The sequence below is a fragment of the Thunnus thynnus genome, chromosome 6 (genome assembly GCF_963924715.1).
Source record: "Thunnus thynnus chromosome 6, fThuThy2.1, whole genome shotgun sequence".
Lineage (NCBI taxonomy): Eukaryota > Metazoa > Chordata > Actinopteri > Scombriformes > Scombridae > Thunnus > Thunnus thynnus.
In genome coordinates, this window is record NC_089522.1 from 515,805 (window position 1) to 532,533 (window position 16,729).

The window sequence follows — 16,729 nt, forward strand, 5'->3', positions numbered from 1 at the left end:
TAGGTTTTATGAATTTAATTAGCTTAAAAATATAAAAACATTTTAATTCAATATTACATTTGACCAGTTTCCATGACAGTAGTTAAATACAGATCCGGCTTTATTTAGAGTTACCAGGTTACTGCACCAGAGCAGAGCCCGCACAGTTCAGGGTTTGTTAGCAGCAAGTTTACGAGCTGTTTGAACGGAAACATACACACAACGTTCCTGTAACTCAGATCCTACTTTCTTTGGCTGCTTGAGAAAAAACTGGAAATCTTGCTTTGTGTCTTCAGAGAAGGTGATGATGAAGCTGCAAAAAACAAGCACAAGGTCTCACAGATGTCAGAATATGTATAATTATATTTAATATTCATATAATAGACAGTTTTGTTCTGTAAATAATAACATATTGTTTGTGGGAATTGAAACCTGTGAGAAAAATAAATATCTGTAATGTTCCCACTTATTCTCTGACAAACAGCAACACGCGGTGTTACATCAGCCCCACATATCTGATCCACCAACACTGAGAAGAAGGTAAAACATTGTTCTGTAGTTTATTTTGACTCAACCATCAGACACACCGTCCTGCTGCCAGATACTCATGACAGCACCAGATGAAAATAGTCCCTAACAAATGCACTTTTCCCTCCACTTTCAGTAACATTTGATAAAAACTACAGTGATCAGCTGTTCTACAAAATTATTGAGCCTTTTAAAAACTGAAACTATATATTTCTAAGTAGTTTTTAGAGATCAATATGTTAAGTAGGAACCAGTGGGCCCTGAGCTGAGAGCCACAGACAGAGTAGGGAAGTCAGAATGTAAAGAGAAATAGTCAAACATGTTGGTTTTGGTCTTCATGGTATTCATTGACAATAAGAACAGACCAGACAAATTTACTCAGTTTCTGTCTTACTGAATTACACTAATGGTCAAACGTCTATTTTTCCAGTTTTTATTGACATTTAAGCAGTTCAAGTGAATAAACTTCAATGGTACAAAAGGTAAGCAACAAACTGTCTGAGGTGAAAAAAAAAGTTCCAGTAATTGATTACCAACTATAGTTATGATTTGATCAATTTAACAACTCACAGCTTTTCTGCAGCAATGGAAGTAAATCAATTTCATTCCTCCAGGTGTCCTAACCTCCAACTTCCAAACACTGAGACATTACACGACGTAAACTTCAATAAAAACCGGAGAAACGGAGGTGTTGTAGAACTCTGGATAAGTAGAGTACAAAATGAGCTCAATATATAAAAATATATACAAGTGAGGACAAGTACTCAACAGTGTGTGAGATTCTTCACAGTCAAGAGTTTTTGACTTTATACACCTGTCAATAAGATTTTATGGTTTGCAAGAACTTATACGTTATAATTGTTCTCTGTGTTAAGAACAGTGATATCTCAGTGGTGCGTTACCCTGCTTAGCACTAGAAGCAGGGAGGGAACTGGTAGCTTCTGTTAGAGGTGTTGACTGATCTTCTCATCTACATTTTGGTTTGATGTTCCTGTAACCATTTTCAGGTCAGACTGGAAGGCCGTTCCAGCGCCGTGGTGCAGTGCAACTACTAACATCTATCAACCACTGACAGGTACGGACTAGACCGCCAGACGGTTTGTTACAGACATTAACAGCACCGTGCTGGGCAGGTGACAGCTGTGTTTATGGTGTTTCTGTGCTCTGAAAGACGTCACGCTGCAGATATAAAGTCACACAGCTGACAGACTGTTAGCCTAGCATACTAATCCTACTGTCTATCTGTTATTAGGCCATCACACGTTGCTGTGCTGAATGATTGAGACCGATATGCTGCCAATCAGTGCGGTAGAGATCGATTATACCAGCACTACTGTGACTAAACACATTGAAAACACTTTGAGGTGAAGAAGCATGAGCTGAAAATCAAGCTAACCAGGGCAGACAAGCTAGCTCTGACCCCCGCCTGCTGGACAGCTCTTACAAACAAACGCTACATCACAACTTTTCTTAAAAATGAACCGGTTAGTTACCTAATGATTATATAATAATTCCTAATGATGTCAATGACCTCTGAACTCTTATGTAGCACTAGAAGAAGATACAAAGTACAAGACAAGATATCAAGTATGTAAACACATGTTGCTATTATACTGTAATACAGTTGTTCTTTACCGTTTGTTTGCTGGTCTTCACTCACAGCAAGAACATCAGCTGGCTGACCTCCCAGAGCAGCCAACATCTCTTTGTACTGCTTCTTATGATGAGGACGAATGAACATGCCAAACCCTTCAGAGGAGACGATAAACAGATGAAATGAATGGAGAACCACTGACAGGAAACATTTTGATGCAGCGATGAGACAGAACTTACTGACGAGAAGGTTGAAGTCCTCGTCTTTCTCTGTGAACAAGCTCACCACTGTGGTCACCAGGTTTTCATAGTTGTCCGTCATCTTATAGCTACGAATGGCCTGAAAGAGCTGAGCTGATTTTTCTGCTTTGAGAGCTTTTTTCACATCAGCCAGAAAGACACCGTGGACTTCAGTCTTTGGAGCAGAACCTGGTGGACATGAAGAGAGAGTTGTAGAGTTCACAGCTTCTTTCCCGATGACTAGAAATGTGCCATCGTCACACGTATTTTTAAATGTGGAGACCTCCTTGAAACCAGTAAAAACAGACCAATAAGTACACTGCCAGTGCTCTCAAAGGCTGCTGAGAAGCTGCTCAGCTCTGTAACCACTGACCACATCTCATCTCATGAATGTAAGTAATCTTGCTTTTAATTTGACAAGCTTTAGTCACTTCTAGTTGACATTGTGGGTGTATGTGATGTGTTATTGTGAGTAGATTTTGTATTTTGTATTATGTGTCCTGTGTGTTTTTTTATTGTTCTGTTCTATGTTTTAATTGTGACCTGCTGAAGGAACTGCAGATGAAAATGAGCTATAAACTAACTCTAGTACAGTCCATCAAATGTTAACATTCATGTTTAACACTCTACATGCTCCCAATAAATACATCCAGACTTTCTCAGCCAGCAAACACAAATTTGGACCAAGCACTAAGTTATCGAGTCTAACTGGCAGCTGCATCACAGTAAAAGTCTTTTCATGACGCCTCATCGCTTCATGTAAACTCTCTTCGCTCTACATTTGCTTTTTTACTGAATGATCAGACTGAACATTATGAGGCAGGAATGGACTTCATTACAGCACCAACCAGGAAAACATACAGAGAACGTGATGTAGAATATACTGAACCTTCTGTCATATTCATGTCTGTATACACTGGTCAGGTTAAACGATCACTGAAGTGTGTGCAGCATCAGAGGAATGAGTCCTACCAGTCTGAGTTTCTCTTAGACCTTGATGGTTCAGGTGGTGTCCTCCTTGATTGAGCTGCTGTGTATTCAGCTGACTGCAGCCAGATGTTCCAGTGGATGTTAGAACCACTTTGGGTTTTCCATCTGTTGCTTTAAGAGAAGAAAACATTTACACATTTTAGTCAAACTGCTGTGATTCCCAGTTCTAGCTGGACTCTTTTGATCCATCGCTCTCTAATGCAACAGCATCAGGGAGGCGTCTGATCATCTGCAGCAGGACAACGAGACCAAACATCCAGCCAGAGTCATAAAGAACAACAAGAACAAGGAGTCCTGCAGCAGATGGAGTCAGTCTGGGATTAACATGAAGAGACAGAAGAAGAACTGTGGCAACTTCTCCAAGATGCAGGAACAACTGACCTGCCGAGTACCTGAAACACTGAGAACTGCTGCTGTTTAAAGACAAAGCTGCTATTGATTCACTTGATCCTTCCTTTATTTTTAGTGTCTAAAACCTTTTCATTGTACCGTTTACATCTAAAACATGATAAAACATCTCGAGTGCATCGTGGAGTCTGACATACCGCTGTGCAGCATCAGGGCTCTCTTCTCGTCCTTGGACAGCGAGTGATCTGGTTTGTATCCACAGCCACGTCCAGTCAGCTCCTGACATTTCTCATCAAACCTTTTCTTGTGGTGCGGTCGTACAAACTGGTAGAAGCCTGTGACACAGAGTCTGCTTTAGAAATCAACTCTGACAAACTGGACATGGACAGACACACGCTCACTGTCTGGATGCTCAGACAACAACAACATTACATCATGATTATTTGTGTTTCTTAGGTTAACTACACTTGGAGCATTTGAAACAGACATTAAAACAGATGATCACACTTTCACACTGTGCCTGGATCAGACCCAGTCCTGAGATAAGCTGACAAACACAAAAGTTCTCATTAATACAGTGCACACAGTTGGCCTAGAGACCAACCAGAGTTTATGGGCCGAGGTCAGTTGTGGGGAAATTGATGAGCACAGTGTGGCCAATAAAACAAAACACTACAACCACAACATTAAGTAGTAATGTGCTGTAGTTCTTATAAGTTGGCCCACCTCAGTCGTTACTGTCGCCAAATTTGCAAGTAATCAAATTATATGCAACTAATTAACGGCAGTGAATGTTAAGCTTTCTGGGAGCTTTGCCTGGTCAGTGATCCAGCCCCCCTGATGGGTCACCAGGTCAGTGATCCAGCCTTCCTGATGGGTCACCAGGTCAGTGATCCAGCCTTCCTGATGGGTCACCAGGTCAGTGATCCAGCCTTCCTGATGGGTCACCAGGTCAGGAAACAGTGAGAAAAACTACCTTAATGTGTCTGGTTCTTTTGGTCATTTTGAGTCGGTGGTAGAGTTTCAAATATTGTTGCTCCTCCATATTTGTGAATGAAAGGCAGAGTACAGTCTTCACACCTGGATTTAACTCACAACTACAGGGACATACAGCAGGATGGATGTATTGTTGTATTGCAGAGTATTATAGGCAAAGGTGGTGAATCAAAGCAATACAATATTAATATATCGAGCTCACTGACAGCAGAGAAATCACACTATCAAACCTCTTCACAGGAACTAAACTAGGAACTAGAAGTCCCTGCTGTGCAGTCCTGTTTGTGTTTCATCTGAGGAACCAGGTAGATCATACAAACTGGACCCATGAGAACAAAAACAGAGTCGTCCTGGTGCTGTCTGCAGAGACGGTTGATGACTCTGATGTTTGACTTATTGAATTGATGAAAAGGAGACTGAAAACTCAGAGTTCCTGTGGTGGAAACATGCTGTAAATGTGCAAGTTTCTGTTCACTACAACAGATGACCTACCCCAGAGCAGACTGTGAGTATTAGAGTCTTCAGCCAGGACCGCTGTCTCCGTCAGCAGGAGGTCCAGGTTGTCAGTCTTCTTGTAGGTCTGCAGGGCCTGGACAACTCGCTCAAAGTTGACCTGGCTCAGTGACTTCTTCATCTCTGCCAGGAACGTCTTTGCCCTGCTGGCTTTATTTTCCTCAGACAAAACCTGTGATGCAGTCGTTCTCTTCAACAAGGACGGAGACAATCACACAGTGTTCATCAGCAACACTTCTTATATCTAAAGTATCATTTACATGAGTTCATCACAGAATATAAAGCTAAAGGAATTAGAGCAAGACTGTAACACATTTCAACATGCAGCATGTGTTTGGAGGGTCCCTTTAAACTAACAGCTACTATAGATGAAGTAGAACAGGAAGTATACATGTAAAAACTCAGACCATCATGAACTGGAGTCTTATGACCTCATCTGATGTGGAGAGTGAACTCTCAAAAGGACAATGATCCAAATTTAAGACACATGCTTGCTCATTAGCAGACCTCCCAGCATGCATCATTGGTTCGTTTAACTCTTCAGACACAGAGTGACTGATGATGATGAAGCCTTATTGTGTCTTAATCTCTGTAAGTCTTCATTTAATTGTGTATTAAAGAAGCCTGACAAGTTGAAATGCTTTGTGTTACATGATAAGTGTTGTTTGATTATGTTCTAAAGACCCTGAAGACACCAGCAGGGTTCTGTTGTCAGACCTGAACCACAGAAAACATTCTACTGAGTGCTCCTCCTCCTCATCACTCGTCAACTCACCTTTACTTTATGCCTAAATATGGTGGAGTTTCCCTTTAACAGGCAATAAAACAACACTAAATTAATTTTAATGTGCACGTCTCCACGTTGCTTTATGCGTTAACATTTACAGATTAATGTAAGAATGAAATATATCCAACGCATAGAGCAGCAGAAGGAGCTGTGATTGGCCAACAGGAAGCCCAGGTGGGATTAATAACAGTAATGATGCATTAAGATGAGCTGGTCCAGGTTCCAGGTTATGTGCTCACTGACATGACTAACTGGGACAATTAATGGGATGAAACCACTGTTAATGTTATTATTTGTGTTTTTCCTGCTTTGACAAGTCAGATGTCTGCTGTGTAAAGAGTCTATTTAACATTTCTTCTGTTAATCATCATAAAGACAAAAACCAGGACCTCTAACACCACTGATCTCTGGTGTTGTTCAGCAGACATGTACCTGTTCTTGGACCAGTTTGATTTTACGTTTTCCTCCTCGCAGTTCATCATCCACCTTCTTGTCATATTGAAGAGACATCGTCGACAAACGGTCGGCCTGCAAAAGAAAAATACACGATTGAACAAATAAATATAGAAATAAAATCAATAACTGTTGTTCTAAGATATAAAACACTGAAATCAGTAATAGTTGGACTGAATAACTGTTAATCACACTGACAGTGGTTCTGTCCCAGTATGAAATACAGCACAGGTCTTATTTATGTATAAAACAGAACCAATGTGTCTCACAGGACTCAGTCTACCTTCTCCTCTCCCACAGCAGCATCATCTTCGTCTCCACAGCGATGGTCACCCTGCTCCAGGGCGTCCAGCAGGTTGGCTGGTCTCCTGTGACTCTCCTGAACCTCACACTCGTACTCTATACAGATCTTGCTCATCCCCGGAGCTCCAGTGTGGTCGTCTGAGAGACACAGAGACAACAAATCAATGAAGGACTAACTTTTCCTCTGTGAAATGTTTCAGGTTCCCTTTATACTGACTGAGTCTCCTCCTCTTCAGACTGGGAGTGTGGGCGTCCAGCGCCTTGGCCTTCTGGGTCTGGGAGCTTTGGTAGGAGGAGCAGGACGTGAAGCCAGAGGACTGAGTGTCTGGTAAACATGCAGCTCCACAGCTGTCTGAGGCCGCCTTCTTCTCTACGACGGGTCTCTGACACGTTCAAACACAAGCAGCGACGGTCAAAGTCACAACGTTAACGTCTTCTACTGATGTCCACATTTCACACCAGATAACTGCTGGAGAGCTCTACAATACACTGGATTATTATTACTACTATAAAAAATATACAGTATATCTCATCATTTTATTAATTTCTATGAAGAAAATAACTAAATGTAATAGTTTCTAAAAATGTCAGAAAACTCATCTCTGATGTAAAACAGGAAATAATCTGCTCATAATTCATCCAAACTGCTCATTTTAAACATCCTGCAGTTATTTTATTCACTATTTGGGTTCATTGTTCTGTTTATCAGCTGTTCTCTGCTGTTATTGAATATGTCTCTTCGTCAGTGGTCATCAGTTTACTACATGATGGAGTAGAGGTCAAAGGTTGGGAGTTATGACAGATACGCTTCATAAGGAAACTGTGATTTGAGGGATGACAGGTTTTTAGCTCCACATATCAAACACCGTTCATTAACTTACCATTTTCTGTGCGACCCTGAAGAACTGAGAGACGTCTCGGACGATGTTCCCAAAGTTGTCATACACACGAACGTAAGGCCTGACCCATGACGGCAGATTAGCTCGAGCATCTGTACTTTTAAACCTGTAGAAAAGTTATTTCATTACTGTATTCTAAATATCATCATATTCAGAACTACACTACACTGAAGCTAAAATCTGACTAATTATTTTACTGTTGTGTTTTACTATCTGTAATACTGTGATGCACGTCGACAAGAGAAAAGTGCAAAGCCTTTTGAAGAGATGAGGAAGAGGAGGTGACGGGCCCAGCAGAGGAAGTCACTAACAAGAATCTCTGAGCTGAGCTAGAACTGAACATAGTCCAACATCAGAGCAGGACCTGAGACTCATGTGTCCTCCTCTGGCTTCAGTGAGGAAGACTGAAGTCAGAGCCACAAATAGAAAATATGATGACATGTTGTAGTTCTCTCACATCTCTGAAATATTCAGAAAATAATTCAAAGTGCAGATAACAGCAGCATTTATTCAGGTTTCATGTATATTTATGAATAACTGTTTGGTTGTAACAGTTTTAAAGCCGACTGTTCCCGTTTATAATACAGTGTAACGTCGTCAGGACATCAAGGATTCTCCTCCTTTGTTTGGTCCAAACCATCTTTCAATAAGCTGATTGTCATCAAGTGTTCCCAAAACGTCTCTCCTCTCGTCAAATATCTCTGCCTGAAGCTGCTAACAGGTCAGGACGGAGACGTGTGACCTGTGTTCATCACACACATCTCTGCATGTTGATGTCTGAACTCAAACAAACTGGACATGAAGCTGTAAAGATAAATGTCCAGTGATGAGATATGAATAAAGAAGATTTCTCAAACACTCATCAGGACAGACAGCGAGAGTCTAGAGTCTTTTAAATCAGGAGCTCCTGGTGGATTTTTACTCAAGTGTTACATTTCTACATTTTGAGTTTAAATTGTTGATCTTTCCTTGTGATGATTCATTCATTCACTTATTATTTTTCATGACCAGTGGAGCTAACAAATGATTTAGATTCTGCTTTCTATTTCTTTTATAAACTAAACACAATTTTAAGAGAACAAGAGGAAGTTAAAGCTCCTTTTATCCATGAAAGCAAAGTTAAAGTGGATTTGAAGCTGAAGAACTGTGATTATTTTGGGTTAATCTGAGCCTGCTCTCACATTGCCAGATCTGTCCACATGTGGTTTTAGCACTGTGCCAGCACTGGAGGAGGGTGGGGGACTTGTTTTGGTGGAACATTTGCATGTGGGGGGGGGGGGGGGGGGGGGCTGGCATTAAAATGGCTAAATCCCTGTAAAAGAAACTTATCTTTACAAGCACTCACTGAAAGAACCAGCAGGTTATTACTGCATGATCCAAATCTTCATCAAAACCTGATTTTCAATTAGTTAGCTTTCATACAAGTTATTGTAACAAGACTTTAACAGACTAAAGATGTTATAAAACTGTAACTGCTGCACAGTTTCTATTTTTACAGACTCAGCCCTCTGTCCAGCTGCCAGCTGATGTAGAGACTGACATGAGTTTCAGAATAGTAAATCTAATCAGAGTGTTGTTTCACACTCAAACATTGTTTCTGCAAAAGTGATTTTATCACAAGATATTCTGGGTAACTTGGTAAAGATTCAATAAGTCTAAGAAGTGCAGGTTGGTCAGAGTCATGCTGGCAGCGCTGCAGGATCTCTGTTGATGTCTGACAAGTCGTCATGATACGACTGACCTCTGATCACACAGGAAGATGGCTCCATAGTCGTCTTTGTGGCGAATGACTCTGCCGATGGCCTGATTCACCGCTCTGAAAGCCTGCTGCCTGTACCACTCCTGTCCCGACAGGTACTGTACGCACACACACACACACACACACACACACACACACACACACACACACACAGAGACAACATCAGAACAACTAAAGGCTAGCAGTGAATCCCAGACTGCACACTGACTCTAAGCAGAAGCTCCTGGATGAACAAACAACCAACAACAACAACAACAAAACAAAATCAATATAAAATCTGAGAAAACACGTTGTGATAACTATTAATTAGCAAAAACATTTCAAAGTCTCAGTTTGACATTCACTGTTATACAAATTGCATCATTTTTTATATATACTAAACCATTAGCATGTACATACTGTGGAGTCAGGACATTAATTAAGAGTCTACAGTCATGTCAGCTGCAGTGTTGTGTGTGTAATTTTGGGCTGTTTGAGAGAAAAGTTTACAGTTGTAAGAGCTTTGAGCTAAATGCTAACATGCTGATGTTTAGCATGTATAATGTTAATCACTTTTATCAGTGTTTCTCCTATAACTGTACAGGCCTGGTGAGCCGCCAGGACAACGAGAACCCCCGCCAGGACAAAAATGTGTCTTTTTTTAAAATGCAAAAACAATGTAAAATATCTAGCGTCTGTACAGCACCGTTCCAAAACATGAGTTAACCTCTGTGTCGTTGCCTGGGAAACTGTTGGTAATGTAGCTCCTTTAAGGAATAGGACAGGGTGTAATGTGTGTTTGTAACGAGGGTGTGGTTGAGTGAGAGAGCGAGCGTTATGGTGAATATGAGCGGAGCAGGTTAGCAGTCAGGTGTTGGTTAATAAACGCTGCAGCTTCTCAAGACCAAGAAAAGTCTCGTCTGTTGTTTCACCAACTGCTGGAAAAGTGAAGGGGTTAGCTCCAAAGTTAGCAACAATGGGTTAGCCTAACCTGACCAGGCTCACTTAAGGTGGACTGACCTTTAAGGTGGACCAGCAATTCTCATTTTAGTGTTAATCTCACAGTTTTAGCTGCTACTAGACAGCTGCTCCTCACCTTTACACCAGGAGGTTTCTTCCGGTTCATGTCATCCAAGAACTGCATTTTCAAGATGACTCGAGGGTCCATCTTTGGGGGGAAGGGAAGGCCGGTGATGATAACACCACGACCAAAGGTGTTTGCAAAATCCAGACCCTCACTAGCCTGGAAGAGGAAGAAACGTCAGGAGATGCTGTAAGACGGAAGCATTTGTCTAATCTTCCATGTTCATGTCTAAAATATGTCATAATAAACATTAAATGTTAGGATTACTGAAACATTTTTATTGGATTATAAGATTAGACGTCCTTGCAGTAGCTTGCTTTAAAGATGAAAGAGTTATTGACTGAAGCTGACTGACATATCATTCACACAGTTTTCTAAAACTAAGATTAGCTGGGACAGTTGCTGTGCAGGCAAAGACGACGACTTTACAGCTTTAAGATGAAAACGCTGAGAGTGTTTGGAGTGAAAAGTGGGAGAAGATGGACACAAACACACAGCTGTCTCTTCAGCTTTTAAAACATAGAACAAATAAATGAAGAGTCTGAAACCTGAGTCTGAGAGGGTCTTGAAATAAAATATATTTATATTTATAGATATATTATCAACCTTTATATTTGATCTCAACAGCTACTGGATGGATTGACATGAAATTTGTTAAGGGTTCAATTCTTATGACTTCTGTCATCTCCTGACTTTCCCTCTAGCGCCACCATGAGGTCCTCATCTGTGGTTTTTAGTGAAATATGATATTACTGGATGAAGTTTGGTATATTCATGTTTTGTTCCCCGCAGGATGAACTGTCATAACTTTAGTAATCGTAACACCATCATCAGGTCAAACTTACAATATGTCCAATATTTTGTTTTATAACCAAATACCTTCAACACTAATGACATTTGTGTCTTTGTGTCTACTGCTAATTAGCAAATGTTAGCATGCTAAACCCTGCAGTCTGATTCAAACACTACAGAGATGTCAACGTAAAACTGTATGTTTTTAAGCATTTGAGAGCAGTGAGTAACTTCACCTTCCCTCGACAGACAGCAAAGAAACTTCCTCCTCTGGATGCTGGATCATTGACTTTGTTGTAGTAACCATCAATCACCTGAGAACAGACAGAGACACTTGAAGACCTTTACAGATACATGTAGATACACATACAGGACTGTACAAACATATCAGCCCCTTTAGATGTTTAGGTTCTTATTCATTATGCAACATCATCAGAGGCGTCTGATTAGATCTGATAGAACAATTAGAAATTAATAACAACACTGCTGTAGGTTAGCATATCAGTGGTTCGGATTCAGCCCACACAATTATTATTAAATTAGTAAATTATATTCTTGACAGAGATCTGCAAATGACTTCAGATTATTATTATAATATAAATCATCAACTGTCTTAATGTAACCAAATCCTCCATATTAAATGAAGAATTACTGATACAGAGTTTATGGTTTGACCAACGATGAGACATTTAAATATGGACTGAAGTTAAACTGCCTTGATACTCGGCGCCACACCCACTGCACATGTGCAATAACCACATCTAATAATAATAATAATAATAATAATAATAATAATAATAAAACCAAACTCACCTCAGTAAAGTTGCTCTTTCCTTTGGGTTCAACAAACATCGGCTTTATTTTCTCAATGCGATCTGCATGTCCGTTAGCCTGGTGAGAAAACACACACACACACACACACACACACACACACACACACACACACAGAGAGAGTGGCTGTAATATTTTACGGTGCCATGAACAAGGATTTGCATCCTTCCTGATTTATTCTATTTAAACACCTTTAATATAACATAAAGACACAAAATACTGTTTTTAAATGATAATTTAATTTATTGATGGAAACAAAGTTATCAAACACCTGAGTCACCTGTAAAACAATAATTACCCCCCAAGTAACCAAATATAATTGATATTTGGGTTGAATGAGTTATCCATCTATCGGTCTAGAAAGGGTTACAAAGTCATTTCTAAGCCTCTGAGACTCCAGTCAACCACAGTGAGAGCCATTATCTCTAAACAGAGAAAACCTGGAACATAGTGAATCTTCCCAGCACCCAGATACCAGCCCAAACAGGAAGCTTCGGGTCTGGAAAGTGAAGCCAATGCCTCAGTGACTTAAACCTGCATTCTCTGTAATGACCAGCAGGGGGCGACTCCACTGGCTGCAAAAAGAAGTCTGATTGAAGTCTATGAGAAATGTACTTCTCACGTGATTTATTACCTCAGTAAACTGCTTCCTAATGAGTTTATGTTCTCAGTCACTAGTTTCATGTCTGCTTCAATACAGCATGATGTTCAGTTTGTAAATTATTTAGCATAAAATAGATGATAGATAATTTTTCACAGCACTGTATATGGCAACATTCAATTCAGGGATCATCTGAAACACCCACTTACTCTCCAGAACTCCAGGTTTTTTTCCATTAAGAAGAAGGAGGGGAAAAACACCAGGAGACCATGAGGGACGACGCGGCTCAGGTTGGCTGAGGAGAGAACACAAACAAGCCACTCAATCATATGATGATCTCACACTTCTGGCATAACTGAAGCTAATAGATCCTCTGTTGATATGAAACAATGAATACAACTTTGTTACCTACAGGCAGTCATAGCTCTAATGTAGCTGATGCCTTCACAAACCTAGCAGCGTATAAACATGTTTGTACATAGAGTGTGATCTTACCAACAGTGCTGCCCAACGATGACATGTTTTCAGGAACAAACCTGTCACATAAGGAAGGATTATAATTGTTATTTACAGGTTTGTCAATTGTAAAGATCCAACAAAACGATCCCAACACATGATACATGTTTGGTGTTCAAGGAAATGGATGTGTGAAAGAAAATGTAGCGCAAAACACATCAAAATAGAAGAAAAGAAATGTTATCTGAGCCTTCACACCAGAATGTCAAATGCACAAGATGACTTATTATAAAGTAATGTGTAAATGGACCCATGAGTCATGTGACTTCTGTCCTCTTTGCTAATGTGGTTCCTCTTGAAGAACTGTGGGATCTTGTGTCTGTGACTGATGCTCAGGTGCATGTGTAGAGTGTAGACAGCAAACACTAACCTTCTATCAAATGCTGAACTTAACCGCACCTCATCTGGACCCTGTTCAACAACGCTAACAAAGATCTGGTCCCGCTCTATCACATGGCTGTTCTCCAGACACACTGGGAATTTTCTACAGAAACAGCAAGGACAGAACACACCGGGATCAAGATCAAGGTTTTCTGTTGTGTATGCATCAAAAAGCAATGATGAGTAGGGTTTCATGGACATAGTGCTGGTGACCTGGAGACTAAGGTGTTGACCGTGAACCACCATGCATATCTGCTTTTCACATTAGCATTTTTCCACCGTGGAAGTAAGGTAACATTAGCTTGCATACGTGAACTAACAGTTAGCCAGGTTGCTACCAGCCAAAACTGATGAGCATTGCTATATTTCTGGCTCAAACTGAAACAATCTGAAAGTAATATTTAGATGTAGATATTTTTATAGCGTGTCTAGCTAAAAGAAAAAAAAAGGGCAAATATTATTTAGATTTACAGTACTCATTAAAAGTTTGGTTAGTATTGGCTTTGTGGCTTGCTAGCTTGCTCAACTTTGCTAGCTAGCTAAATTTTAGCTTTTTTAGCTAAGCACGCTGTAAAAATATCAACATCTAAATAATACTAATATTACTTTCAGATCGTGTCAGTTTGAGCCAGAAATATAGCGATACTCATCAGTTTTGGCTGGTAGCAACCTGGCTAACTGTTAGTTCACCTATGCAAGCTAATGTTAACTTACTTCCATGCTGGTATAATGCTAATGTAAAATAAAAATATGCATTGTCATATCATAATAACAAAGCTGTAGTAGCACACTAGTGTAAACTACTGAGTAGATTTGAAAACTTTCGTGTTGGTTTAACCTTGTAATTTGCACATCTTTGCACAGCTGTTTTTACATTTATTTTTATTTTACATTGCATTTATTTTGCAGGCATCGCCAGCAGGGCTGTTTGATGACACTGACAACATTGATTGGCTGAGGCAGTCGTTGTCCCGGGCCTATCATACAAAACGTTGGTCTCAGGACAACAACTAATTGGCAAAAATCAGAATAAATAGGTAAATAGGTGAGACGGATGAGGAGGTGATTAATGCACCAGCTAAAGGTGATCAACTCCCTTCAGATGACAACTCACTATATAAAAAGGATCTCAACTCTGAGTTTAATTTTTAATTTAATTCTGGGTTTATTGACTCTTTAGTGAAGTGTTTGGTATTCAAGTCAATAGCACACCTCTACAGGTAAAATAAGACTCGATGTGGGACAGGTGAGCACAAACACACTTACATCCTCATCTCAGAGGTGAAGGAGGACAGAGGAGACAGAGTCCCGCTGGTAAGAATGATGCAGCGAACACCTTGATTGACCAGATCCTGCATGCTGAAGCCAGGAGAGAAGCACCAGTAACTCAGAATGTTGCCTGAAACAAAGAAACACATAAAAGCACATTTAAAGTAACAATCTCTCACAAGTGAGTTTATGAGCGAGCCTGCTGCATTAGCTCCGCCTACCCTCTCTGGCGGACCATCCACCTCTGGGTGATGGAAAACACATCACTAACGGTGCGCCGCTTGGGATTTTTCCCGGGAAAGTCGCCACTGACACCAAATTCATAATACTCATAATACTGCAAATGCAAGAGCTTTCATCAGTGGGCCACAGGCTCAATCACCATCGTGTTACTTCATCCGGGGATAGATAGTGACTTAACAGACTTATTTAAATTAAAATGTTTAAGATTATTACTTTGACCAGGTTTATTCGGAGAGAACAAAGGTCACTGAGAGGAACTAATGACACAGTCAAACTTTCAACAGTGTTCATCCTGTGTGTGTGAAAGCTTCATTCATTATTCATCCTCTTTATCTCCAGACTAATTAAAGACAGGGTGTTGTGGAGAACAAGAACCTGTTGAGTTTACAGTTTGAAAGCTGTTGAAGCGTGAAGCTGGAGCTCCTCACTGCTTCACCAACTTTCTGAGATGATAAAATTGCACTGAACAATATTCAGTATCTAACATTTCCAGCTCAGGGTCTGAATAAGCAGCTAAGTGATTCTGTAACACTGTAACACGTCACAGGTTCTGTTACCTTGTTTCTTTGACGTGGAGGGCCCCCATACATCGGTGTTCTGTTTTTTCTTGTGATGGCTGGTGTCCTGATGGATATGAACCTGCACCAAACAAGCGGTTAAGATGATAAACTGATATCACTGTACTATATATGCAGGACAAACAAGTGTGTGCAGATCATCTCCATGTGGCTGCTCATGTCTTTGAATGTACACACACCTTAAAATGAGCCGTGTTGGACTGCATCTGCTGCTGTCTGTCCTTTTCTGATGGTTCACCACAGAACACCAACTACAGGAGAAGGACAGTTGTTGTTATTGTAACTCAGGATATCTCTTGATATTCTTAAAAGCTTGATGTTGGCCTACCAGCAGGCGGTGAATGAAGCAAGGTATAAATATTTCTCAAACTGAATTACGGATAACTGTCAGAACCCCAGTGTTTTATTACAAGTAATAAACACAGTGGTCAACCCTCCTCCCAACCAGCATCTAGGAGCATCCAAGGACATACGTGAGCAGTTTCTCCATCATTTTATAAATAAAATAGATGATATCAGGCTTCATATCACACCTGTGACCAGGAAGCTCCTCATCTGCATTAAATCCTCTGCCACTGTTTGTCAGTTCAAGCTAAGCTAATCACACACTAAAATTCATTCACTTGTCAATTAGATATTTTCCCGACTAGAAAGAAGTATTTCAGACTTTTGGCCCCCAAATTCTCACTTTTATCAACTGCATATTAGACCATGATTGGCTCTAAACTAGTTGTGATGTCACAAATCATTCTCATGGGTTCATGAGTTAAACTGAGATTTAAGGTGAGCTCAGAGAAACTTTCCTCCTACAGCAGATGAATGTGAAACACTCTGCTTATATATCATTCTGCACACAGAAGAGAACAAGAAGAAAGGTTCTTGACTGAGTGGGACGTTAAATAAATCAGATACATGTTAATCAAAGAGCTGTAGAGGTGTTGGTTGGTGTACAGAGCTATGCTAGCTGTTTCCCACTGCTTCCAGTCTTTATGCTAGGCTAGGCTAACTACATCCTGACTCCAGCTCTGTGAGTGATATCTATCTGAACATACAATAAGCATATTCCA

General features: G+C 40.3%; 1 protein-coding gene across 2 annotated transcripts in view; it reads right to left on the reverse strand.

The window, feature by feature from the left end:
* rtel1 (regulator of telomere elongation helicase 1) overlaps nucleotides 1-16,729 on the reverse strand; it is a 27,625-nt gene continuing 10,896 nt past the window's right edge. Inside the window, exons 14-33 of one of the 2 annotated variants that reach the window (XM_067591178.1) lie at nucleotides 15,842-15,913; nucleotides 15,642-15,723; nucleotides 14,839-14,971; nucleotides 13,562-13,675; nucleotides 13,171-13,211; nucleotides 12,885-12,970; nucleotides 12,057-12,134; nucleotides 11,480-11,557; nucleotides 10,464-10,610; nucleotides 9,371-9,486; nucleotides 7,612-7,735; nucleotides 6,948-7,113; nucleotides 6,711-6,868; nucleotides 6,407-6,502; nucleotides 5,167-5,377; nucleotides 3,876-4,013; nucleotides 3,313-3,435; nucleotides 2,341-2,529; nucleotides 2,143-2,256; nucleotides 1-292 (exon numbers count right to left, since the gene is read on the reverse strand). In XM_067591178.1, the coding sequence (XP_067447279.1) occupies nucleotides 222-292; nucleotides 2,143-2,256; nucleotides 2,341-2,529; nucleotides 3,313-3,435; nucleotides 3,876-4,013; nucleotides 5,167-5,377; nucleotides 6,407-6,502; nucleotides 6,711-6,868; nucleotides 6,948-7,113; nucleotides 7,612-7,735; nucleotides 9,371-9,486; nucleotides 10,464-10,610; nucleotides 11,480-11,557; nucleotides 12,057-12,134; nucleotides 12,885-12,970; nucleotides 13,171-13,211; nucleotides 13,562-13,675; nucleotides 14,839-14,971; nucleotides 15,642-15,723; nucleotides 15,842-15,913 (2,337 nt within the window). In that variant the 3' untranslated portion in view covers nucleotides 1-221. Of the gene's footprint in view, nucleotides 293-2,142; nucleotides 2,257-2,340; nucleotides 2,530-3,312; nucleotides 3,442-3,875; nucleotides 4,014-5,166; nucleotides 5,378-6,406; nucleotides 6,503-6,710; nucleotides 6,869-6,947; nucleotides 7,114-7,611; nucleotides 7,736-9,370; nucleotides 9,487-10,463; nucleotides 10,611-11,479; nucleotides 11,558-12,056; nucleotides 12,135-12,884; nucleotides 12,971-13,170; nucleotides 13,212-13,561; nucleotides 13,676-14,838; nucleotides 14,972-15,641; nucleotides 15,724-15,841; nucleotides 15,914-16,729 lie in introns of both variants that reach the window. The other variant, XM_067591177.1, reaches the window with a different exon arrangement.